At 38.9% G+C, this 25,386-nt stretch overlaps 1 protein-coding gene across 21 annotated transcripts in view; it reads left to right on the top strand.

Annotated features, from left to right (window-relative positions):
* Positions 1 to 25,386, top strand: part of ptprdb (protein tyrosine phosphatase receptor type Db) — a 249,115-nt gene that overhangs the window by 209,636 nt on the left and 14,093 nt on the right. For 11 of the 21 annotated variants that reach the window (XM_032563278.1, XM_032563279.1, XM_032563286.1 and 8 more), the window contains 21 exons: positions 52 to 249; positions 818 to 943; positions 1,043 to 1,190; positions 1,310 to 1,458; positions 1,630 to 1,774; positions 3,182 to 3,484; positions 4,565 to 4,758; positions 5,125 to 5,151; positions 5,660 to 5,777; positions 6,059 to 6,646; positions 7,047 to 7,141; positions 8,195 to 8,451; positions 9,663 to 9,756; positions 11,178 to 11,402; positions 11,487 to 11,647; positions 12,347 to 12,358; positions 13,608 to 13,720; positions 14,896 to 14,937; positions 15,353 to 15,450; positions 18,511 to 18,634; positions 23,667 to 23,842. In XM_032563278.1, coding sequence (XP_032419169.1) covers positions 52 to 249; positions 818 to 943; positions 1,043 to 1,190; positions 1,310 to 1,458; positions 1,630 to 1,774; positions 3,182 to 3,484; positions 4,565 to 4,758; positions 5,125 to 5,151; positions 5,660 to 5,777; positions 6,059 to 6,646; positions 7,047 to 7,141; positions 8,195 to 8,451; positions 9,663 to 9,756; positions 11,178 to 11,402; positions 11,487 to 11,647; positions 12,347 to 12,358; positions 13,608 to 13,720; positions 14,896 to 14,937; positions 15,353 to 15,450; positions 18,511 to 18,634; positions 23,667 to 23,842 — 3,393 coding nt within the window. The remainder of the gene's footprint in view (positions 1 to 51; positions 250 to 817; positions 944 to 1,042; positions 1,191 to 1,309; positions 1,459 to 1,629; positions 1,775 to 3,181; positions 3,485 to 4,564; positions 4,759 to 5,124; positions 5,152 to 5,659; positions 5,778 to 6,058; positions 6,647 to 7,046; positions 7,142 to 8,194; positions 8,452 to 9,662; positions 9,757 to 11,177; positions 11,403 to 11,486; positions 11,648 to 12,346; positions 12,359 to 13,607; positions 13,721 to 14,895; positions 14,938 to 15,352; positions 15,451 to 18,510; positions 18,635 to 23,666; positions 23,843 to 25,386) is intronic. The other 10 variants (XM_032563295.1, XM_032563294.1, XM_032563293.1 and 7 more) reach the window with 3 other exon arrangements.

The following is a 25,386-nucleotide window of genomic DNA, read 5'->3' as shown; positions in this document are numbered from 1 at the left end:
ATTGTGCATGTGACTCCTCCTCTTTCTTTTGATGTCTCCTGCTTGCTCCAGCATCGTGCCAAGGGTTCAGACGACCCTTACAAAGAGATAGATGGTATTGCCACAACGCGTTACAGCGTTGGCGGCCTCAGCCCGTACTCTCACTATGATTTCCGGGTCGCAGCCATCAACACCATTGGCCAGGGTCCGTCCAGCGAGGTGGTGGAGGCTCGTACAGCGGAGCAGGCTCCCTCATCGCCTCCTCGACAGGTAGGAGGGCATCTTAAAGGGATAGTTCAGGATTTCTGAAGTAAGGTTCTATTAAAAGTTTAAAAGTAGTTAATATCTTACCTACTGCAGATAGGCACCTCTTGTCATCTTCATGTGCAGAGCTGCAGAAAAGTATTTGCCCTCTTACAGATTTTTTCTCCTTTGGCTTTTTTGTGACAATGATATGTTTCATAACAGCAAGCTAAGGTTTATATCAGAAAGAAGTTCATTTTGCTTTTATCTGAGCTACACAGACATGTACTTGCTGGTGTGCTTTGGATCATTGTTGTGCTGAATTACCCAGGTACGCTTCAGCTAAAGGTTTTAAATTGATGGCCTGACATTCTTAGGATTACAGTAACTCTTTCTCCTTTAGTCTTGGCCCTTTTTTAGACTAATCATTAGGCTCATTTTCTGGGATCTAAAATATGAAAACAATAAAACAGGAAAAACATTTGAAGATTTTGTTTGCCTTTTCATCTAAGCACCACAACACTGAATCAAATGAGTCTGAATTCAAGTTTTAGAGTGCTGAATTGCTTAGCTGAAGGCTTTTTTTTCCCTGCAGGTCATAGGTCGGATGCTGAGTGCTACAACAGCAATGATTCATTGGGACGAACCAGAGGAACCCAACGGTCAAGTGGTCGGTTACAGGGTGTACTACACCTCAGACAACACACTCCCAGTCAACCAGGTGTGTGGTTCTGTGTTATTTGAGTCAATAACTTTAAAATCTGACACTTTATTAGCAGCATTAAAAATGAGCACGCATGTGTTGCATTGGTGTGTACAGTGGGAGAAGCAGATGGTCCGAGGCACCAATTTCATCACCATCCAGGATCTGACTCCTAACAAGACTTATTACATCCGAGTGCTGGCGTTTACCTCTGTAGGAGATGGACCTTTGTCACAGGATCTCCAAATTATAGCCAAGACTGGAGGTAAACTTAAAGAAACAATGAAACGATTCACTATGAAAAGCTCATAGCCCTATAATTCTGGGAAAACACGACACATAAGTAGTCATATTTTCCTTTCTTATTTCATTTCTTCTTTTTAGTTCCATCCCAACCGTTGGACTTCAAGGGTGAAGCCAAGTCTGAGACCAGTATCCTGTTGTCCTGGGTGGCCCCCTCAACCCAAGGTGGCCCAGACAGCCAAATCACTGGATATGAACTGGTTTATCGAAGGGTCGACGACACTGAGGAGGTAGGCACAGGAAAAACAGATGGACTGGTAGCATGGACTGTTTACTTGGTGGCTGGATGGATGATAACATAAATATTAAAAGTGGATGTTTGAGTGGATGGAATGGAGAGCAGAGAGAAGATGACCTGACCTGAATGTTAAGAGCTTCCTCTTATCTGTGCGCCTCTTCAGAGGAAAGTGAGCTTTGAGCCAGCCACCTCCTACCTGCTGAAGAACTTAAAGCCCTTCTCCACCTACACGTTCCAGCTGGCCGCCAAGAGCAAAAATGGGATTGGAGCGTACACCAACGAAGTGTCCATTGACACTCCGCAGACACGTAGGTTTATCTGTGCACACTACATGGTGTGAAAGTGTGTGGTTGTGTTTTTGAGATTGGATTTGAGAGAAGAGGGAAAACAACCTTCTGTTTTGACAATGCAAGGCTACTGAGCCAAAAAGGTGCTCAAAAAATCTTAAGCTATAGATCTTTACAAAAGTATTAATGCTGCTTGGATTTTTCAAAGATTTTCATGTTAAAACTAGGATACTTTGGGGGGATTTTTTGTTTTTTGTTTTTGCTGTAAAGAACAGCTCTGTATTGTTTTGTTTAAAAAAGCAATAGCAATACCATCTACTCGAGGGCAACAGTTTAAAAGCAATAAAAAGCACATGCCTTGTCAAGAGATCCTTGTCTATAGATGTTTTCAAAAATGTATTCAAATTGATACTTACTGGCTTACTGGCTGGTGTCCCTGTTATCTTTAGTATTTTATTTTGTTCTTCAGCTTGGTCTCCAAAACAGCCTTTGAACAAAATCTTTTTTACATTTTCAGTGTTTTAAACATGAACAGAACATCAAGTGTTGAGGTTGTAATGTGACAAAATGTGAAAAGTTCAAAAAGTGTGAATACTTTTATACCTGGTGAAATCAATAAATTTCTCTGCCACACACTTTTTTATGAGTTAATTTGTTGCATTGTCAAAATGGGGCCGTTAGCAATCCAGACTTTAACCAACTTCATGGTTGATGCTTCAACAAATATGTAAATGAATATTGGCATCTAAAACCTGACATCAGAAAAATATTCACGTCAGCCACAGCCTTAAGAACAACACCACTTCTTCAATTCTTTGAAAACCAAAACATTAAACACAATTAAAAGAATTTGTAATTCGTTTAATTGTGTGGCTAGTTTAATCAAGGGTTTAAGTTGATGAATGAATGAATTAGAGTTGAAGTCTTTATTTGTTTGGTATCAATCTGAGTTCTGTCAGATTCAATCAACTACAAGGTAAGAGGCCAGAAATTCGCAGATAGACATGAGAAGTCCAGCATGGATCAAAGAATCTTCATTAGGCAAAGGACAAGTAAGTTATAGCTGGTATCTTTATGTGTAATATCTCTAGTCAGTGTCTTTGTGTTACATTTCTTTGAAGTCATTCACTTGTTTTCATTAACCAAACATTTATACAGATGTGACACCCCTCATTCGATATCTTTGTTCAGCTATTTTTTGCTTTCTAGTCATTTGTCACACACAGGAGCTTTCGTTATCCAGTGTTTTGTTTTCATTTTATGTTTCTTTGTCTTTTTTGTTCTCCTGTTTCTCATCCGCTCAATTTCATCATCATTCTTTCATGGCAAACACCTCTTGACCTCTTCATCCGACACAAAACAACTCGCACACACCACCCAATGACATTTACCCAACAACAACAACCTTCCTCAATATTGGCCTACCAGTTCCTTCAGCACCTCCCCAGGACATCACATGCACCAGTCCCAGTTCTACCAGCATCCTGGTAAGTTGGGCTCCACCACCCCTGGAGTTTCAGAACGGCATCATAACGGGATACTCCATCCAGTATTCCACAATGGAGGGCAACAAAACGTCCAAAAGAGTTGACGGGATTCCTCCGGGAAGTTCTCCGTATCTCCTGGAAAATCTTGAGAAATGGACCGAGTATGGCTTAACTGTTCGAGCGCTCACAGAGGCTGGAGAAGGACCGGAAAGTTTACAGCTGCTTATCCGCACCGAGGAAGATGGTATGTTCCTGAAATAAATACAAATATATTCCCATACCCGTCTTAGGCTGGTCTGCCCAACTAACAACGGCCGCTGATTAATATTGAATGAGCGTTACCCCCAACTAACAACCACTGGTTGGTAGAGGCATTATGTCTTTCTGTGAGCTTAAGTTTTAAATGAATGTTGCATCTTAGAACCACTTTCAAATCCACCCATTTTAATAATCCTTGCTTTGATTTCCCTCTAATAACCTCAAAAATTAACCCAAAACTCAGAAATCTCGTCCTAATAGTCCTTCTCTCCAAAAGCCCATGTTCTTCAGCTGACATTTTTATCCTCCTGCATCTATTCCTATCCTTTAAAATCTTGTTTTTGGTAACAGGAAACTGTCTAGATTTCATTCTTTTATAATGATAATGATGAAAGCAACTCAACGTCTTTTCTTTGCTTTTCTGACTGACCATGTCTTACAAACAAAATCCTCCTCATCTTCTTTACCAATTAAAATAATTCAATATGGATTACTTAACTGTATTTTGTGCCATCAAGAATCTGCCATTTCTTTTGAACACTCACTCCGTATTGTTTTAGTCCTTTTTGGTTCATAAAATCTTTTCTTTTTCTATGTCCACCATTTTTAGAGTGGTTTTACTGGAGTCAGTCAGATAACAAGAGGTGACAGGAGGTTCTTTTTTCTCCCTGTCTTTTTCTTTTCGGGTAAAAGTGCAGTTCTTGGCAGCACGAGAGATGGATTTCTTGATAACAGTATTTTCTCATTGAATGACTGCCACTTTTTACCTGCCCCCGGCAACAAATACTTCGCTCTCTGCCATTCTTACCTCTCTCTACATTTGCCTCTTATACTTCACCGCTTTTTTCCAACCATGATTTTCCTCGAGCTCTCTCATTTTTATCTATCGGCTTTTTACCAGACATCACAGCACTTAAAGACTTTTTGAAGGGTTGTAATGTTTTTTCCCAGCTTTTGGACATTTTTTTTCTGCCCGCCTATTTTCTACAGGACTAAATTGACAGCTTTTACTATTAAGTGCCCATCACCTGTGACCCTTGACCTCTATTCCAAAATGCATTTGTAGTTCCAAGTGGTCCTCCACGAGGGGTTGAAGCAGAGACAGTGAATGCCTCGGCCATTAGGGTGAAGTGGCGAGCTCCGGCACCTGAGCTGCAACATGGACAGGTCCGTGGCTACCAAGTCCACTATGTGCGGACAAACTATGGCGAACCACAAGGTCAATCCCTCATCAAAGACATCCTCATAGATGACTCACAGGTAACGCGAACACAAACAACTAATTACTTATATAGTAATCTGTGCCAGGAGCAATTTATGAAAAACAAAGAAAAGTCACTTCATTATTAATTGTAGGTTGCAATTAGCCTAAAATAAATAAGATATAAGTGTCTTTTCATGCAGGATCAATATAAATACCACTTTAGGCCATTACAATATGTAATGTATTCTGTTTAGAAAGCAATTACCATATTGCTTGTTTTCTAAGAAAACAGCCTTCGACAACAGTCTCTGAAAATGTTAATTGATGTACTTCTTTAAATTTAGAGATATGTTGTTGATCCTGTACGAATATTCTAAAGTGTGTATTTTTGTTTTTTCCTGCTTTATGGCTTCATTGCTTAGTGGGAATATGGGAACTCAGCAGAATATGTAAGTAAACCTTTTGTCAGGCATTTCATTGAACACGAAAAACAAAACATTACAAATGATAGATTTTAACTTCAAAATCCAGACTGGGCCGAGAGCTTTCACTCCACTCTCCACTGTGTTTTTGTTCTAATTTTTTTATTTTGCTTGAAGACAAATACCAGTACTTATAACTTCCCAAATGAGAATCGAATTTATCTGGTTTGTTTTGATTCGAATAAGTTAGAAATATATTCTACTAAATGTGGTAAAAAAAAAAATTGTTTGTTCAGTTCAATTAGATTTTGTATTAAGTTTCCACGATTTATAAAATTTGTTTTTCATTTTTCTAAGATAATCTCCAAGGAGAAGCTTTTCCATCAAAATGGAAAAAGAGCCTTAAGCATTGCAATTGAATTGAATGCCTTGTTGTCTACAAATCGTTTCTGTCTTGTTCTATCCATTTGGATTTTAAGACCCAGCAATGCCACAGTTGTTTTGTCTCTTGTAGCTGACAGGTTGTTTTTTTTAGGAGATTGTGCTTGGAGACCTGAAAGCAGACACAGCCTACTCTGTGTCAGTGGGAGCTTACACCGCAAAGGGTGACGGTGCTCGCAGCAAAGCTGTTACTGCATGCACTGCCTTGCCTTGTAAGTGTGCCTTCACAAACAGACTCACTGATAAAAAGGCTCAGTTATGAGTAATCATGCTTAGCTTCATTAATTAACATTAGAGGCTGCTAAATTACTGAATTGGTCATACGTCATAATGTCTCACCTTGCATTGCCATTAAGAAGTAGGTCACTTAGTCACACATTATATGTATTATCCCATTTTGCTTCTGATTTTGAGTAATGTGCGTTATAATAACCCTCTAATTATCTTTTTATCATTCTCTTTCTTCTTCTTTTACTGTCTCCCTTTTATTTAGTTCCTGAGAAACCTAGACTGCTGGTTAGTGCAACTAAATTAGGTACTGCTCTTCTGCAGTGGTATCCCCCTCCCAACCCACCAACCCCTTTGCTGGGATATCGACTCACCTTCGGCCGTTTGGATGTTCTTCCCTTTACAGTGGTGGAGTTCCCCACTAAAGAAACCCATTACACTGCTCTAGATATCCACAAGGGAGCTAACTATGTGTTCAGACTCTCTGCCCGAAACAAAATGGGCTATGGAGAGGAAACTGTCAAGGAGGTGACCACTCCAGAAGATGTTCCGACTGGATACCCAGAAAATATAATTCTGGAGGAGGCCTCTGCTACCTATCTCAAACTGACATGGAAATCAGTCCCTCTGATAGAGCAAAATGGAAAAATTACAAAGTACTCTGTGCTGTATAAGGATATAAACAGTCGGGGGAATGCTACGGAGGTGGTGGTGCCCACTCCTGGGTCGAGTGTGTTGCTGGAGGGTCTTAGTGCCGATACTGTGTATGATGTCAGGGTGTGTGCTTTCACAGCTGTCGGTTCTGGGCCGTACAGCCCCCGGATCCAGTTCAGGACGCAGCGGCTTGACCAAGGTAGGACTACGCTCACATTCTTGCAACCCATCATCCTTATTCTGGCTGCCCGAACCAGGTTCAAACAGCCCTCTGGAGCTCATATCATGCAAATCTGCACATACACATGGCCACAAACACTCAATATATAGTTACTGCATCTTAAGTGTCCTTTTTCATTGTCTTGTCACTGTAGCCTTAGACCCAACAGCCTATTCTTAAAGCAAGGTAAGAGTCTTGGGTCTGGGGCAGAGTCTCTGTCCAGTCATGTTGTTTGTTGATCAGATCAAATAGCTATTTTGACTCTGCTTCTAAAGAGTGAAACACAGGTAAGACTACATATGTTTAATTTCGCAGAAGAAAATACCTAACGCTCTTGAAATCTTTTTGCTCTTCTGTTCTCGTCTGTCCTGTGCTACAGTTTTTGCCACCAACTTCAGAGTGAAGGCAGCCATGAAGAACTCAGTTCTGCTTTCTTGGGAGATCCGGGACAAGAACCCTGCCCAGCCGTTTACTGTAAATACATTTTCACTGTATGGTATATAACTAACAAGGTTAACAAGGACCAACAAGGAACAAATACCAGGCAATGGTTACTAGGATAAGAAAAAGGAGAAACTAATTATCACAGTGAAAACAGCTGAGGCTGATCCAAAACCCTAAAACAAATAATATTAACACCTACAGCCTCAAAATACTAACCAGCAGATCAGAAAGTATATAGACTATAGAGCAGAAAGGAGCCAAACTGAGTGTCAACTCAAACTCTAAAAGTCATTTTTACTTTGGCATAGTTCGCTTATATACTGAAATGTTCAAAAGAGGCAGTACCCATCATCTAAAACCAGATTTAACAGACTAATTTTCATCTGCAGCTCCTGGGTGGATTGTTAGTAAAATTATATTATTGTGGTTTTAAAAGAAAGAATCACTGAAAAGTAAAAATAAAATGCAGACATGAGCACAAAATTGGTTTTAATATAAAGCTGAAAACTTACCAAACGGGAGCAAGGTGAACTGGACATAAATCAATGGGAGGATCCAGTAAGGAAGGACTGGAGAATGACATTGTAAGCAGGTAACTGCATTGAGAAATTTTAACTATTAGAGCAAAAAGTTTTTTCTTTAACTTGCTAATTCATATATAACCTGAAAAAGCAGAGGGCCCAATGCAGAACCTCGAGGTACACTATGCAAACTTTTTTACCCATTTATTGGATGAAAAATTAATTTAGCATTAAATACATCAATTATCACATTAGTATCACAAATGTATCAACAGATATAAAATGTTTGGGCTGGTTATAGGACAATGTAAATCTGTGTGATGCCTAAACAAATAATGTAAAAAAACACAGGAATTAATTAATAGCAAAACATTACACATCACAACTCATCAATCTTACTAATACAAGTTATTTGTCACAGTTTAGCTAGCTTTATTTTGAAGTTATTACCCAATAAAAGTGCCATACCTTTGATCTGCAGTGTCGTGTAGATGTTTTTGCAGTTGAAAACAACTGTTTTGAAGTCTGAAAACTTTGTGCATGTTGTGAATTATGTTCCTAGATCCTGTATGGAAAAGGCCAGTCTGTAGAAGTAGACGGCAAACAGACTCAGAAGCTCATAACTGGCTTGGATCCGGACACCCAGTACTCTTTCCTGCTCACAAACCGCGCCAACAGCGCTGGCGGGCTGCAGCACCGCGTCACTGCCACAACCGCCCCAGACATCCTGAAAAGCAAACCCCTTATTGTGGGAAAGACAAATGCGGATGGAATGGTGACCGTGCAGCTGCCAACTGTGCAGACGACAGCAAAAGTCAGGTAATGATGGGAATGCAATACATGTGGTGGTTAAATAGTAAGTTGTTTCCTGTCATGTAGTTTCAGGTTCATTGTTCTACATTCCCAGAAAGATATTTTTTAGCACATATCACAGTTTTTTCTTATTTTATTTATTGGCCTATAACAAAAGATTTCAAACATTTGGCAGCAAAGCATGTCTGAAAACACCCACAAATGAGAGCCCAGGGCTGATGCTTTCGTCTGTGTTTTGTAACCATAAAACCAAAAATAGATAGCAAATGATAGCATTTTTTGCATTTCAAAACCCCGGATGATTCACTCTGCTGTTTACATTTGTCCTCTTTGCAATTGTCATGTTGTTTATGTCTTGAAAAGTATGGATTTTATTCACACCCTTTTTTCATTATTTAATCTGTACTGACTGCTGCCTTAGAAACCATTTGTAAAGATTATAGATGATCTTACAATCAAGTGATAGCTTTGTCAATCTTCCAGCTTTATTTATAGATATAGAGGCACCAGTCAAAGATTTTGTGCCCAATTCATTCATTCATGATTTTTCTATTTTCAAAACAGCGGTCTCTTTGTGTTTTTCCTGTGATCACTTAACATTAACAGTGAGATCTCTAAAAGTCTGTCAGCAATTTTAAATCTAACATGTTTTATGACAGAGTGGATAAAACTTAGCAACTTTATTGTAACATACTCAACTTTCTGCTTTCTGCTGACGTCCTGATGTGGTGATTTCTTGTTAATAGCTACTCTTACTGTATATTTGTACTTATCTGAATTCACTGTTGAATGTCTCTGTCTTTTCAACAACAACTTCCAAAAGGGAAGAGTGAACCTCTGAGCATTTATGCTTTTGCTGGGGGTTTTTTTTCGTTCCTGACAGGCTAATCCCTGATCAGGGCCTGTCAGGCTTTTATCTGACATCATGGGTCACCAAGTTGATGTATTGTTTTAAGTTAGGTAGTGGGGTAGGCACTGGAATTTGAATTGTGTTTCCAATGTTATGTAATTAGTTAGTTTTCTATTTTTTATAAATTTGCAAACATCTCTAAAACCTTTTTGCACATTGTCATGATGGGGTAATTGATGGAGTATAGAATTTTGAGCAAAGAGATCACATTAATGCGATTTCAGATATGGCTGTAGCAAAATGTGGAAGCTCTGTAAATACTTTGTCCAAGTTCCTAGTCTTGAATCCAGTGTCTGTTCTGCATCAGGGGTTATTATGTGGTGGTGGTGCCACTGAAGAAGCAGAGAGGAGGAAAGTTTCTAAATCCCTGGGACGATCCTGATCAGATGAATCTGGATGAGGTAAGCAGAGCTTAATGTTGATCATAATGCATATCTATACAGGACAACGATGTTTAGTGACAGCAGTGATAATTGTAGGAGGAAAAAGGACATCTGAACAATGAGGGGCCTTAAAGTGAAGTGAACGCTTACGCAGTTCAGGGAAAGTAGACGGCAAAGCTATCTGTACCTCACTTATTCCAAACAATGATTTTGCATACCATTTCCCATCTAATTTCAGTTCCGGCTACTTGTAAAGACCTTATCACCTCATTATGCTGTTCTGAAGGCACATTCATGTGTGTAAGATTAGTTCAATAGCCTTTTTATAGTGCTCTGCTCAATTTATCAGCAGATAAATGTGACAGCACCTCAGCTGATGAAGACAAATTTGCCTTGGAAACAATGCTTTCTGCTGCCTATTGCTCCTGCACTGATGGGTTTTTTATGTTGAGTAAATTATCAGAGATTCCTTTCTTTAAAGAGGGTGTTGTTTAGGATAAAAATATACTAAAACACTTTTAGTAATTTCAGTGCCTTTCCAAAGTATTCAAACTCCATGAAATCTTCCACTTTTTTCATTTATTAATCCCAAACATCAGTGTGTGAGCTTGGGATATCATGTGATAAACCCTCACAGAGGGGTGGAAAGTTATGAAGTGAAATGAATAGGACACATGTTTTTAAAGGTCTCTCGCAAAATAAAAATCTGAAAATTATGATTTGCCTCCTTTACACTGATACCCCAAAATAAGATGAAATATAGTCAGAGGCCTTTAAAATCATCTGCTTAGTGAGTATGGTTTATTTGTGTCTTATTTAATCTTAATGTAAATACAACAATCCAGACAAGTAATCAGGGTTAGTTAGCGAGCATGAGTGAACAAACTATGCCCTGAAGACCTTGTAGAGAGGTTTTCACAATCTTATGAGCGATAATTGACAACAGTTGCACACCTACAAAGACATGGCCATCCACCTAGACTGATGGGCTCTGCAAAGACTGTACTAATCAGATAAGCAGCCTAAAGGCTCATGGTTACTATGGAGAAGCTTTGATTCATACATCAAAGACCCACATAGAGTGGTTCTACTCAGTTTTGCCTCGGGGTGCTGAATAGAAATGCACCCAACATTTTCCAATATTTTTTTTTTGTAAAATATTTAAGACCCAGCATAATTTTCCTTCTACTTTATAATTAAGGGCCAATTTGTGTTGTCCCAATAATTACATTGAAGTTTGCAGTTGTGACAGTGGAATACTTGGGCAAGGTGCTGAAAGGACAATTACAACCAGCTGTTGGCCACAGTTCTCCCACAGCTCTACCATTTACCTTAGTGTGATTGAGTACTTTGCACATCTTGTTTATTCTCCAACACTTTCCTTTCTTGCTCATCTAAATAAGTTTCTGACCAGATTCTCCTGCTGCTCTCCCTTTCAGCTCCTCAGAGAGATAAACAGGACAAGTGTCAGCCGGGCCCTTCGCATCCGCAGACAGGCTAGCCAGTCAGAGCCCAGAGCCTATGTCACGGCTCACTTTAAGACCCTCCCACTCGAGTTCACTTTAGGCGACAGCCGAAACTACGGTGACTTCCGCAACCGTCCTCTGCAGGGTGGGCAGGAGTATGTCTTCTTTGTCCTTGCTCTCCTTGACCTCTCAGAAAATGTAAGTGTGGTCTCGTGTGCTCAGGAAACAATGTTGTTGATGCAAAAAATATGCTAAAATGGCTGAACTTATGACTTCCTGCAGACAATGTTCTCAACCAGCCCCTATTCTGATCCGGTGACCGCATCGGACGTGGATCCCCAGCCAATTGTTGACGAGGAGGAGGGTCTGCTGTGGGTGGTGGGCCCTGTGCTGGCTGTCATCTTCATTGTCTGTATTGTCATTGCCATTCTTCTATTTAAGAGGTAAGAGTAACCTTTTGGCAGTAGAAGACAGATTGAGATATGATTCATTGTATTCATCTGAAAAAAGAGGAATTAAAAGCCATTATCTCATAGATTTTCATTCAGTTTGAATCATTTTTGTCTTTGTACGCTGTATTATTGCCTATATACGGATGGCAGCATTTGCTTACATAAGAGACAGACAGAGTAAGATAATATTGCAAGCCGTTAGCGTCCTTAATGATAATCATCAGCTCTGCTGGCAAGAGGTTTTTTTTAATGCACATAAATAATTGCTGTGACAGATGTGGCATAGCAAAATTATTAACCTTAATGACAATAATCTGATGTTCATAAGCCCTGGAGGGTTTCTCCTAGAGATTTCTGACTGTTAATGTCTCATCTGGAGTTAAGTTGCACTTCGAGCCATGTTTTCTAATTTGTTATTAGATAGAACTGCGTCAGTACGGTTAGCCATGATGCTATCCAGTGCATAGCAATGAAGTTTTCTTTTTTAAATCTACCGTTGCTCTTTGTGTCCACAGGAGGTGGTATTTTGCATATCTAATGCCATACCAAGAAACTGATTAGTGTAAATGTGAAAAAGAAAGTGTTGAGCTCAGGATTCCCTTTGTCTCTGATGCACTTTGATCGGACACTAATGATATTCCTTCTTGTCTGTCCTTTTATCTGCACACCCTCCCCCCCTTTTGGATCCAGCAAACCTGACAGGTAAACAAGCACTCCTTATTTACATTTCCTCTGGCTTACAGGGCCACTCTTCCTAAAAAACCTCTTCAAGGACTTCTGTAGATATTAGACTGAACTAGTGTCAACTTATGCTAATGTGGCTTTGATAACTGCTTCTTTACCTCAAGTGATTATATAATTCAAGAAGAAAAGCTTTATACACTGCATTGGATAAATATAGCAGCCAATATTATGGGAGTGTAAATATTATACATCAGCTCACAAGATGTGGTAATACACAATACTGGGTTCATAAAATGACAATAAGAGGTTTTAGAAATCTTCTGGTAAAAATGACAAATCTATTTTTGTTGGTTTCCACAAACAATCTGCTTAATGAAGTTTAATCAGTGTAGAAAATTGATGTCTAGGTTTGACAAACTTATACATTACAGTTTGTATGCTTGTCCAAGTCTAATGTGGTCTTTATGCTAAAAAGCAAAACATATGGAGAGTGCTTCCCTTTCGTATTTTCACTATTACATTAAAAACAGAGTTGGACTTTCTGGTTGGGTGCAAGAAGGTCCTGGGTTTGAGTCCCAGTCTTTCTGCATAGGGTTTCCATGTTCCCCATGTGCCAGGATGAAGCTGGCTTCCTCCCAGAGTCCAAAAACATGACTGTTAGGTTAAATGGTCTCTCTAAATTCTCCTTCGGTGTGTGTGTGTGCATGGTTGTTTGACCTGTCTGTCTCTGTGTTGCCCCATGACGGACTGGCGACCTGTCCAGGGCATATCCGACTTCGCACCAGCACCCCTAAAAGCCCCACGAAAATAAGCATGTTATATAATGGATAGATAGATTTTAACTTAAGACTTTCAACTGCAGTCCAAAGTCATGTAAGATGTCATGAAATTCCCATTTAGTTTAGATGTTGTAAATTCATAATTTTAGTATCATTAGCGGCTAATGGTTAGCCAGTAATGCTATTCAAAGTGCCTGAAAGTCATTTGTATGTTATCTGAACAAGTTTGTCTCTTCTACTGATACTGACAATGCTGCTAGTCTAATCAAAAAGTTGTGATGCTCTTCTGAATGTTGTCAATCAGGCAGATGAACCTGAGTTGGTTCTGCAGGAACTATAATTTGAAAATGGAGATCTAAGGCTACCAACAATCATTGAGACATTGGAAGAAATAATTAAGTTTGGCATAAGTGTATAGACTTAAACTTAATTTCATACCAGGTGTTTCAGACACGTGATACTGAGCCAAATTTAATCTGTTATTCTAGGAAAAGAGCCGAGGCTGAGGGAAGGAAGGGCAGTTTTCCCTGCAGCAAAGCCATGTCCTCCCACCATCCCACAGATCCTGTGGAGCTGCGGAGGATCAACTTCCAGACTCCAGGTAGGTGGAGACATGTACAATGCTAGTGAGAAGTTTACATACATGAATCTTGAAGATTGTATTCATTTAACTACAATCATTTTTAAGAAGACTAGGGTGCATAAGTTGGAATTTAGATTTTCCCCACACAGAGTCAGTTTATACATGCGAGATCAAATATAAACATAAACCCACAATTATGTTTCCGCTGAATCTATTTTTACATTGACATGGACTTAAAAGGTGACAACTAAGAAAGAAGATCTTGCACCAAAGTTGACTGAAATTTTCCATTGCCCAAATGGACAAGCCAAATTCCTTCTTGAGAAAAGCTTCACAATTAGGTAAAGCAAGACAAGAAAACAGACAAGAATGTTTGTTTTAGTCTAGTTGACACTTTCAGACCTAACACTCTACCAGTCATCAGGCTTGGTGGTGACAGCATCATGCTAAGGGTCTGTTTCACTCTGTCTTGTCTACTGATGCATTCGACACCAAAGAATCAAAGAATAAAGATGGAAGAACTTCTCCAAATTTTTCAACTTTCCTTTAAATCAACATTTAGCTGGAGTGATGCGTGATATATCAGCACTAGCATTGGTATTGGCTGACATTAGTCATTTTTTAAGTAAAACTGGTCAGATATTAACAACCGATATTTATTTCCATTTTGTTGCATTTGCCTTTGCAATATCAATATAGGCTATTCATATTGACCCAAGTTCTCATATCTTTGCATCTCTAGATGGTTAGAACCTGGTTAAAAGTTATGGAATTGGAGAAAAGTCAGACTCGTGTCAGGAAATCAAGCAGTTTCAAAGCTCTCAGACGTAAGAAAACAGCTTAAATAACTAGAACTACCCCAGTACCTTGCTCAAGATAAAGGCATTTTACCTTAACTTAACTGATCATCATAACCCTGTGTGGATTGGAAAATATTCCAGAGAAATTAAAACTTTTGCAGCCAAACAAAAGTTTTTAAAAATCAAAGTTCTTTGTTGCATTATCATGTCACTCTGAAGGAAGAACAGTTGAAATGTATTTTTAAAAGCAGACTGAAAATTTATAAAATGTTCCTGCCTAGATGATGAATGTGTGTAAACTTCTCACCAGCACATACAGGCTAAACATGGAATGCTGGTTCTGGTTATTGTTGTACTAATGAGGTTAATTTTGATGTTTTTCTCCTTTCGCAGCTTATCGTGTATCAGTCTACCGCGGTTATCGCCGTTTGTCAAGTCAGTTAGTCTCTCTCTCCCTCTTTATCTTTCTCTCTCACTCTCACTCTATCTGTCATTCTAATTAACCTTCCATCCCATTCAGGACGAAGCAGCTTTAATTGACAACATTTCACCGAGCAACACCACAGAAAACAACAAAAAATCCATGCTGATTTTTTAACCACCTGTGCTGTTGATTCTCACCAGCAGTGCTCATACGCAATCAGGATGCATTGTTTGTACATCCTTATTATTTTATTCTGTCCGAAAAAAAAGTCACCAGCAAAATAATTAACTTCCATTTGCTTCTTGGCAGTACTCTAAACAACACCACCTCAGAGACTACAGCTTTTAATTTTTTCTTCTAAAATAGTTCAGCTGCACAATGTCGGTATCAAAACAACGTCTCACTGTTTCTCACTGTGCTCGGCAGGCATGGCAAGTCACCCGCCCGTCCCCATCTCTGAGCTGGCAGATCACATTGAGCGCCTCAAGGCAAATGACAATCTCAAGTTCTCTCAAGAGTATGAGGTAGGAATGCTGATCATCTCCGACTCGGGGAAACTCATCTGGTTTTGTTGCAGTCAGTCATGTTTATCAGTGCCATGTCATTTTTCAATTTCAGTAGCCTCCGCATTGATATCCCCTTTTGATTTGCTGACTTTGAACGATACAAGATAAAGTCCATTTTCCTCCCTTTTACTGTTGTCTTGTTCTGCGTACAAATATGGGAGAGAAAATGTCAAATTTGTGAGTTCAAACACAGTTTGCTTGCAGCCAGATGATTATCAGACTCTTGTTTCTGCGCTCTGGCGTCGAAAGAGGGAAAGCAGGGATCAAGAAGAAAGAAAGTGTTCTCTGAAATTTCTTTGCTCGATGCCTTCAACTTGCAGCACAGTTAATGTAAAGCAATGATGGTATTAACTTGGACATAACAGTGTGCCTGAATTTGGTAATGCTCGCTAACAAAAGTGGACAGATCAGCAGAATTATTTCCAAGCACGCCGGCTGTTACAGCAAGAGCTTGCATTACAATGAGCTCCGCAGAGAGCTGTTAAAGCAGTAAAAATGTTTTGTTTTGCCACAAAAAAAAAATCATGTCCACCAAAGGGCCTTTGGGTGAAGGAGAAGGCATAAGGCTCTAATTGGCTACCACAAGAAAGAGACAGATTGTGCGTGACAGATGTATAAAGCAATTCTAGGACACATTTAGGAAAAAGCCGAAAAAAATAATCCAACGAGGGCATTTAGCAGGAGGAAAAGACAAGATGGTGATGGAGAAGCTGTGTGTGTGAGACTGTGGTTGGCGCAGGAACCGCTCTGCTGGGCCTCACATTCTCTCTGCATGACTGTGTGCTTTGTTCGGTTCTGAACCCTCAGCAGAGGAGCATAAGAGATGGGTGGAAGAGCGGCCGAGGAACGAGAGGGAGGCCAGAAATGATTGTGGTGTGATAATCAGACACACTTGGTGTTGGCACTGTGTGGAAAGCCGTCTTGAACTTACGAGTACGCATACATGCACTCAGCCAGCACCACTCCTGTCCATTTTTCCTCCACAAAAACCATAATTATGTGTCGTAAAATATTCAAAATTGCTAAATTGCCTTGGCTCTTCCCTCTTTGTGCCTCTCCATTGACAGCCCTGTAATGACCTCATGTCTGCCTCTCCCAGCTAACAGCAACGGTTACACTATAATTACCCTCCAGGAGCTTAATGGTCTGACACAACCATCCTCTCTCTACCAATGGAAATTTATTGTGCTTTTATCATCTTTCCCTGGTAGTGAGTATGTCTGTTGAAAATGGAAAGTCTTCCTTGAAAAGGGATACCATAAGTATCCATGTTCCTGTCCAGAGTCACTAATGTGCTTATCTTAAATTTGCAGCGTGTTTTTAATAGTGGCTTGTAGCTGGCGCTTCAGCATTGTTTGACACTGTTTGTTAATTTAAAAACTCTCACCAGCACCACCAGACAGTGTCTGGTGGGAAGTCAGCTTTCAGTTAGAATATGTGCAACTTTAACAAAAACGGCAGTAAATTAGTATTCCGCTTACAGAAGTCTGTTTTTGCAAAATGATTTAGCTCATCATTGAATTTTTAATATCCGATAATTTGAGTAAATACAATATGCAATTTTCACATGATGATTTCATATATTTAGGGTGCAAACCTTTCTACAAGGAAAAAAAAAAGATTCATTGCCAGTAGTTGAGAATGCTTGGTTCAATTACTTTGGTCCATTTTGGTTTGGAAACCTTCCTCCCTTAATAAAATAAATCATTGTGTGTTTATGTGTGACAAAAAAGGATAAACAATACCCTTTGCAACACCGTACCCATAAGTCATTAGTCAGACAGTAATTCTTTCTTTAGTATACTGCTTGGAAACCGCACTTAATGGTTTGATTTTGAATAAAAGTCAAAATGTTCCTATTGTTCCCCGTTTTCTCCTGACTTGGGAACAGCATCGGGAATACACTGGTTTGTGGCAAAATGCCTTGTCATGACAAAATGACAAGGCATCAAGGGTTCAGCTCTTAACCCCTTCTTGTACACACTGATGATGGAAAACATGACAAATAGGGTTTGAAAGGAATCCATATGTATCATGATGTTTGTAGACAATGTGTACAGGGAAAACAACGCTTTTAAGTGGTAAAAATAGTGAATGTGGATGAGTTCAGTTACCTGGGACCAACTGTCTAAAGCAGAGGGTTGAAAACGAGACTTCAAACTGGTTTCTAACAAAACTTGTTAGAAACAAGTATTGTGAAAGAGAAGGTTTACAAGGTGCTTATGAGGGTCCCTATGATTTCTGGTTCAGAAATGAAAATAACAAAGAGAGGACGCAGAGCTAAAGATGCCAAGATTTTCATTTCACGCACACATCCACATGATGATGGTGGTATGCTACATTGTAGCCACAGCTGTAGGAAGTGAGGCTGCCATACAAACTTTTTACTACCATCAGCAGGCAAGGCGGGTGAAGTGGAGACAGATGAACAATCAAGAACCATCCCCAAAGGGAGCAGGCTAAAAAAGACGATAAGATAAATCATCAGTCTAATAAATCAGAGTTCTACATATATCAAGAAACCTAAACCAGTACAGCCAGCTGACAGACGTCAGAAGTACATTTACAAATGATTTCTTTGCTTTTGTTCTGAGAAAGATTTTGCAGTTTCAGATATAGGGAAAGGAACTTAAGCATAAAGATAATAACATTAGGTTTTGCCATTGTTCACTGTAATTCCACCTGAACCTCATCATAACTATCCATAAAGGGTTCTGTTTGGTCCTACTAACCATACTTTGACCACAAATGCATAGCTTGAGGCTTTTTTCATCTTACGAAAACTGACAGCTATGGCTGCTACATCCATGCATTTGTAAGATAGTCAATATTTCTGTTACTTTGACATTTTTGTCTGAAAATTGCTTACATTTTTCTTTATCAAAACTATAATGAATGAGTCAGTTCTTGTGTTTTTTTCTTTTCTTGCTATTATGTAAATCCATTTCCTGTCAAACCTGAAAAAAAAAATCAACACATTTCTAAATCTATGTTGTGTGTTGCCTTTGTGTCTTCCAGTCCATAGACCCATCTCAGCAGTTCACATGGGAGAACTCTAACTTGGAGGTCAACAAACCAAAGAACCGCTACGCTAACGTCATTGCATATGATCACTCGAGGGTCATACTCTCCAGCATTGATGGTAAGAAACATTTCCATCAAACTTGCAGCTCTTATTAAAGGCATATTGAGAGTTTTAGGTTTGGATTCAGTTAGATGAAGAAGTTACTAAGTAAATTTTATGAGAAAAAAAATTGGAGAATTTGCTGAGTCATGTACATCCAGTTCTATCATATAGCATTTTTTTTTCTTTAAGAGTTTTTTTTTTTTAATCTTAGCAGCAGCCGAGGTAGGACGGGTGAAATAATAGAGAAAGTCTGTAGAACCACAGCTGGGTTTTGATGCCAAGAATGCTGAATTGCAGGCACAATTTGCAACATCATAATCACAAGTGTGACAGGATTTTAAAAACGTATTCAGTGAGACGAATGGTTAAAGAAATTCTCGAGGGAAATTAGTTGCTGTTAATTACTGACATTACCTAATAACTGTTAAACCAAATATTGCTGTCAGATGCAATTGAGTTACATTTCTGGAGTTTGGATACTGCACCTAAAGATTATGTTCATTACATTATTTTTATGAAATCAAACAAATAACCCAACTATTTAATGCGGGGAAGTAACGCAAAAAAGAAATGAAAATAAAACTATAAAATTAAATTAATGACATAGATTTGATCAAAGAAATAAACACAAGTAACCTCACATGTATGTAGATCTGGATCTCTCGCCATTCTGTCAATGCTGCTTTCCTTAGTCTCACTCATCGGTTTCCTGGCACCACACCTGTGCCAGTGCCAGGGGCTGCTGCTGATGGTGGTACTGGAGCAGCTGTGCACATTCAGTGAACTGCTATCAACTATCAATCTTACATGGTTCTGGCTTTAACATCCCATCTGGATCTCCATCAAATCTCAGGTCGCATTATCTCTGTGTCTAAAATGCTTATTGTCACAGATAGGGTAAGGATGCCTGGGCTCTACACCTGCTCATAAGGCAACCAGGGCCAAAAGCTTGCTTCTATGTATTTTGGAAATTTTGGATTTGTGTTGAACCTGCAATAGAGATGGACTGATCAGAGATTCGTCCTGCTAATGCCGATTGTAGGCAATTCAGTTTTTTATTTTGTATTGACCTGTCTGCTGTCAACAATATTTAAAGGCATTTAAACATTCCCGCTGTTTTATGATGAATGGTCTTTAATGATTTATATAAGGATGAACATAGTCGACATTTGTGTGTGAGAGAGTAGCCAGTGTGAAGTAGGATTTTACTATTTAAATCAAAGACAAAATGAATCTTGGTTTCATTGCAAGTAAACTGTTTTTATTAAAGTAAAAAGCAAACAACCTAGAACAAGGTAAACAGACTGTTTAGCGAACCAAAGAGAGGAAGGTGACAGGTTTACTAATACTTGGCCTGCAATTTCTCAATTCCTGGGCAACCCCCAGCAGCAAGTCATGGTCTCTCCCTCTCTGTGTACCTATACATCTGTCTAGTACACAAGAGCAATATGTTGTTTCACCTGCTGCTCTTGCAGTGATAAAGCACCAACAGACCAGCTACTTTAACTACATGATGGTGTTTAGACAGTTTGGTCCACTTTCAGAAAGCAGTGAAAGTGCATCAAGCCAAATGAATCTGTGAAGCTTTTTTATATTACCCACTCAATCGAAACAAATCCCCTGGTGTGAAAACAACCTAAGATTTCAGAACCTATGAAGCTTAAGAAGTCGTTGGTTGCATTAGAACCTCTCTCCCACCTTAACCTCAAAAAACCCTATTTAAAACCCCTCTACTTGATTTGTCAACAAACATTTTCAAATCAATCTCTTTTTTGGTTCTTACAAATTAAGAGAGTGAAGAAGCTGAAACTACCAACGTAGGAAATGGCAAAGGCATAAAATTCCTAATATCAGCTGAAATGTACCTCTATTTTGTTGTGGCTAAAATTTGCAGTTTACATTCTTCCTTAAGAATCTATAGTAAATGGTTTTGTGCACAGTTTCATTATATTTAGACTTCATTTTAAACACCTCACTCATCCTCAGAGTCACTTCTTAGTGCAATCACAACTTCCTCATCTAAGAGTGCTGAGTTTACTGGACAGATAAAAATCAAAGGCTCTCTTCATTGAATTGATATAATATGCTTAAAAAAATATTAATGTTAATGTTCTTATTCTGTATTTTACCACATAAATGATATTATATTAAGCATTTCATAAATTTTCATGTTTTTCTATAAAAGATATAAAATCACTGAAATCTTTCCACCTATAATGGCACCCTAATGTAAAACAGATTTCATAAGACAGAATAATGATTTCAGTGTCAGAGGATTTGGTTATGAAAATATGCTCTTCACACTACTTGGTAATACATTCTTTGTGCACCACTTTTTCTGTGGTGAGTGATCTAAAATGAGTGCAGGAAGCAAATAAGAAAAAATTGTTGTAGTTATGTTCTGATTGTGCATTTGAAGCATGCTCACCCACCTCAGCTGGGAAAGACCTGAGGCAATGAAACCGGCTGCTCCAATGCTGAGAGAGGGAGGGAGTGGGAGGCCAAGCCCAAACAGATGAGCCTTATCTGGGCAGAGCATGTGTGAGAAGCCCTTCCACCCCCATCTGTCCTGGAGCTCCGGCTTGTCTGTCTTCCTTTCAGCTTTGAAAACATATACTCTTGAGCAGGTCCAAACCCACAGTACCACACATTCATCAATGCATACACACACACACACCCACGCCCACATACACACACACACCCCCACACACACCAACACACGCGCATTCACTGTGATGTAAATAAAAAAAATGAAAAAGAAAAAACAGAAACAGAATGTGCAAAAGCACAGATATGCACTTTTTGCTCCCAGTCTCCTTCGCACATTCATAAAAGCACAAGCTCTGCCAAGCCAGTACAGTCACCGAGAAAGTGGAAGTCTTTGTGCGTTTATCTGCAGAATGCCTCAGTTTTAGTCCCTTGCAATAAAGTTAAAGCGCATCAGAGCATTAAAGCCGTCTGTCCTTTAAAGACTGAGGTTGATAAACACATGTTAGAAGCTTCTCCTACTGTCTGTCCCCATCCCACTGGAACAAAGATGTGTAAAAAAAAAAAAAAAAAGACTTTCATTTAAACGGGTTTGTGCGTCTGTGCTGTGTGAGATGTCGGGTTGGGGTTTTACGACTGCATGGGTCGTCCTCATAAAGTAATCTGGCTCAGAAAATCTGCTTCAATACTTTCTTTCTGTGGGGATTCTGCTTTTTTTTTCCTTTGAGTTCTTCCTTTCTTTAAACTGTAAACTGTCATCAGAAATCTCTAAAGGATTCTCGTCTCCCACCTCGGCAGAATCAGGTCATGGCTCAACGTGCAATGTACATTTCTGAATGCATGTCTTTGCGTGTGCTTTGGTGTTTTGCCGTATGCATGCATGTTTGAGCTGTGACTCAGTGATTTTTGGGATTATGGTATTAGGCCTTAGATGAGCGGGCCTGATCCCAAATCAAACACACACTGACGGTCTCCCACATCACACACACTCACACACAATCCCCTGCAGGACAGGCAGCGTCAGCCGAGTCTTACACAGAGAGAGCCTTACAGTCGTACTGCCATTGTAGGCGAAACATCCACAGTATACTCTGATTAGGCCCATGATCGTCTTAGCTTGTATTATAAAACAAGATGACGGAACAATCCAACACCAGAGGACACTGGGCCTTGTGAAAACATTAATCCCAGGAACTTATATGATTTTCAACCTTTATTACTTTGACATAAACCATCTCAGAGTGGTACACTTTAATAATCCATTTCATTTTTTTCCCCGCCATATAGATTAATAATAAGAATAATTGATGTTCACAGGGATGTTCCCATCAAGAACCGTGATTGTTTTTTAATCAGCTGCTTTTTAAAACTTGTGGGATGTAATGATTACACTCGATATTAGAAGGCAAAATGATACACTGGATTCACTAGAATAAGACAGGATTTTAGCAATATTTAAATGAACACTATGGTTCTTTTTTTATTATTTTAAAAATGTACACTCACCAGCCATTAATTATGAACACCTGTCCACCTGTCTTTTAACATAAATAGTGAATCAGAAAATCAGATGGCAGCAAACCATTGGTGTATTTTTGAATCTGGGATGGTTGGTATTAGGCAGGTTGGTGTGAGTTTTTAAGAAACAAATGGTTTAATTTTTACACACACTAACTCAGATTTATAGAGAAATTTAAGGAAAATAGAAAATATCCAGTGAGCCACAGCCATGTGGGAGAAAATGGCTTATTGAGGACAAAGATGATGAGGAGAATTGGTAGACTGGTTCAAGGCAACAATAACCAATTCTTACAACCAAGCTATGCAGAATATCATCATCTCTCCAACAGCAGAATACACCAGGTGCCATTCTTGTTAGCTGTTGGACAAAAACAAACTTGAAAAATGTTACCTGGTCCTATGAATTTTGATTTTAGCTGCAGCATTCAGGTGGTCGGATCAGATTTTGGACTCAGATCAGTATACCCGATTTCATTTCATGTCAGTGAGTTGTTCACTGTGCGTCAGTGTTTTTCACCATCACCAGATCTTAGTGTTATAAATCAAAAAATCACTAACCAGTTTAGAACAATCCAGTTCAGGTTTGATAAGTCTAAATGTTTTTAACTTGAGATGATCAAAGTAGTCCAGACATCCTTAATGAATAACAAATAACTGATTTTAAAACATATACTTTGTTTTTTATCTGACATTTAACCATTTTGTTTTTCTACTGAACATCCACAATATTGTCAAACAAATTATTTTAAGCGATAAAAATGTTGTCATTTTTCATGTCTTGTCACCCAGGCAAAAAAAAAGTCTTTATGAGTCAGTTCTTTTAATTAAACAAGGTAACTACTTCCTGCCTTATTTAAAAATTGTCAAACGTAGCTACAACAGAGTGATAGGCTTTTAGCACTCACCTTTATATTCTGGTGCATAAAAGTAAATTAAAGTTACTTCCTCTGACAAAACAACATATGTTCTGCTTTACTCGTAGGTCTTTCCCTTAATTCCTTAAACTCCTGATGATTTCCTTTGTGTTCTCGTTGTCCAGGTGTCCCTGGCAGTGACTATATTAATGCGAACTACATTGATGGCTACCGCCGTCAAAATGCCTACATAGCCACTCAAGGCCCTCTTCCAGAGACCTTTGGGGATTTCTGGAGGATGGTCTGGGAGCAGCACACAGCCAACATCGTCATGATGACAAAGCTGGAGGAGAAGTCACGGGTGAGACGATGTGGTGTAATTACACTGGAGTATAAGACAGCAATAACACGTTAGAATAAAGACAATTCAACATACTCAGGTTTACCACTAGTGGAAAATAAAAAGGTCAAGGAAGCTCACACACAGTGGAAGTGTAGTTAACTGCTTAAAGTCCATTACATAAAGTGAATAAGACATTAGATTGTATGTCTAGAATGATTAATGGTGGCACTGGAAGTGATTTAGGGTCAACTGTAGCAAACTAGTGGCTATGTTGGAAGAAAAAAAAGGTTTATCATGAAGGAATTTTATAAAGTAACATAAAATAATTAAAATTATTAGATTGTGTCACACACTAAAAATTAAATACGACCACCTAGTTTATAGATTTATAAAGGTAGTGCATAGTAAATTAAGTTTTCTAACTGCATATAGAGACAGAATGTGTCATAGACTAGTAGGCAATCATAGAAATGTACTTCATTAGGTTTTTGGGTGTTTTCTTATCAATTGAAAGATTAACACAATAATACTATCCACTTCACACGCATGTGAAGTGGAAAGAAAATGATAAGTAAAAAGCTGGAAAATGTGGCATACATTTGTATTCACGCCTCCTTACTCTGATACCCCTGAAAAAATCCTGCAGAACCAATTCAGAAGTCACGAGTTGTGGACAGAAAAGCAGTTAGTCTTTTGTTACAAAGATTTACCCTCATCAAAGAGTGCTAAAACTGTTGTTGAAAGAAAACCATGACTGTACATGTAAGACACATCATGCTGTGGGGAACTGAAAAGGTAAGCAAGAGTCAGTATGAAGGTGGATGGAGCTAAAATACAGGAGAATTCTAAACGAAAACCTGAGAGAGACAGCAAAAGAGCCAGGAGTTGCAGAGTCTCCCTTTTCAGCGGGAAAATGAGCTCAGTCACACAGTAAAAGCTAAAATGGAATTTTAGAAAATGTCCTAGTTAAAGTCTAAACCTAAAAGCTTCTGAGAATCTGTGGCAAGACTTGAAAATTCCATCTTACAAATGCTCTCAAACCAGTTTGATTTGATTTGTGTTTCTGTGCCTAAAAAAATTATTAAAAATGTCTGATTGTGCAAAAGTTGGTACAGACATACCCCAAAAGACTTGCACCTGAATTTTAAGTGTAGTAGCACCTTTTGTAGAAGCAAAAGGTGCTACTACAAAAGTATTGATTGAGGGCAGTTCCACATTTTTTAGATATTTGTTTGAAATACAGTGTCAATCATGTATCCTTTTCATCCCCCTTCAGTCTATTTGTATTACGTTAAAACTTGTGCTTCTCTCATGACTAGAGTTAAAGGGGTACGAACACGTTTCCAAGACTCTGCACATAATCATTAGTTTTAAATCATTTTGTTTGGCTTAAACCAGTGAGCAGCACAAGGCTACATGCAGTGGATCAGAACAGAAAAGAGCAGAACAGAATATGTTGGTGAGCAAGGCCGAAAGGGGATTACAGACACAGCTAAACTGCGGCCAGTGATGAATTAGAAAGTCTTTTGGTTCTGAGGCATTTTGCTGTTAACTGAATGTGC

This window comes from Xiphophorus hellerii, chromosome 5, assembly GCF_003331165.1.
Source record: "Xiphophorus hellerii strain 12219 chromosome 5, Xiphophorus_hellerii-4.1, whole genome shotgun sequence".
In the NCBI taxonomy this organism is placed as follows: Eukaryota; Metazoa; Chordata; class Actinopteri; order Cyprinodontiformes; family Poeciliidae; genus Xiphophorus; species Xiphophorus hellerii.
This window is presented reverse-complemented; position numbering and strand designations above follow the sequence as displayed.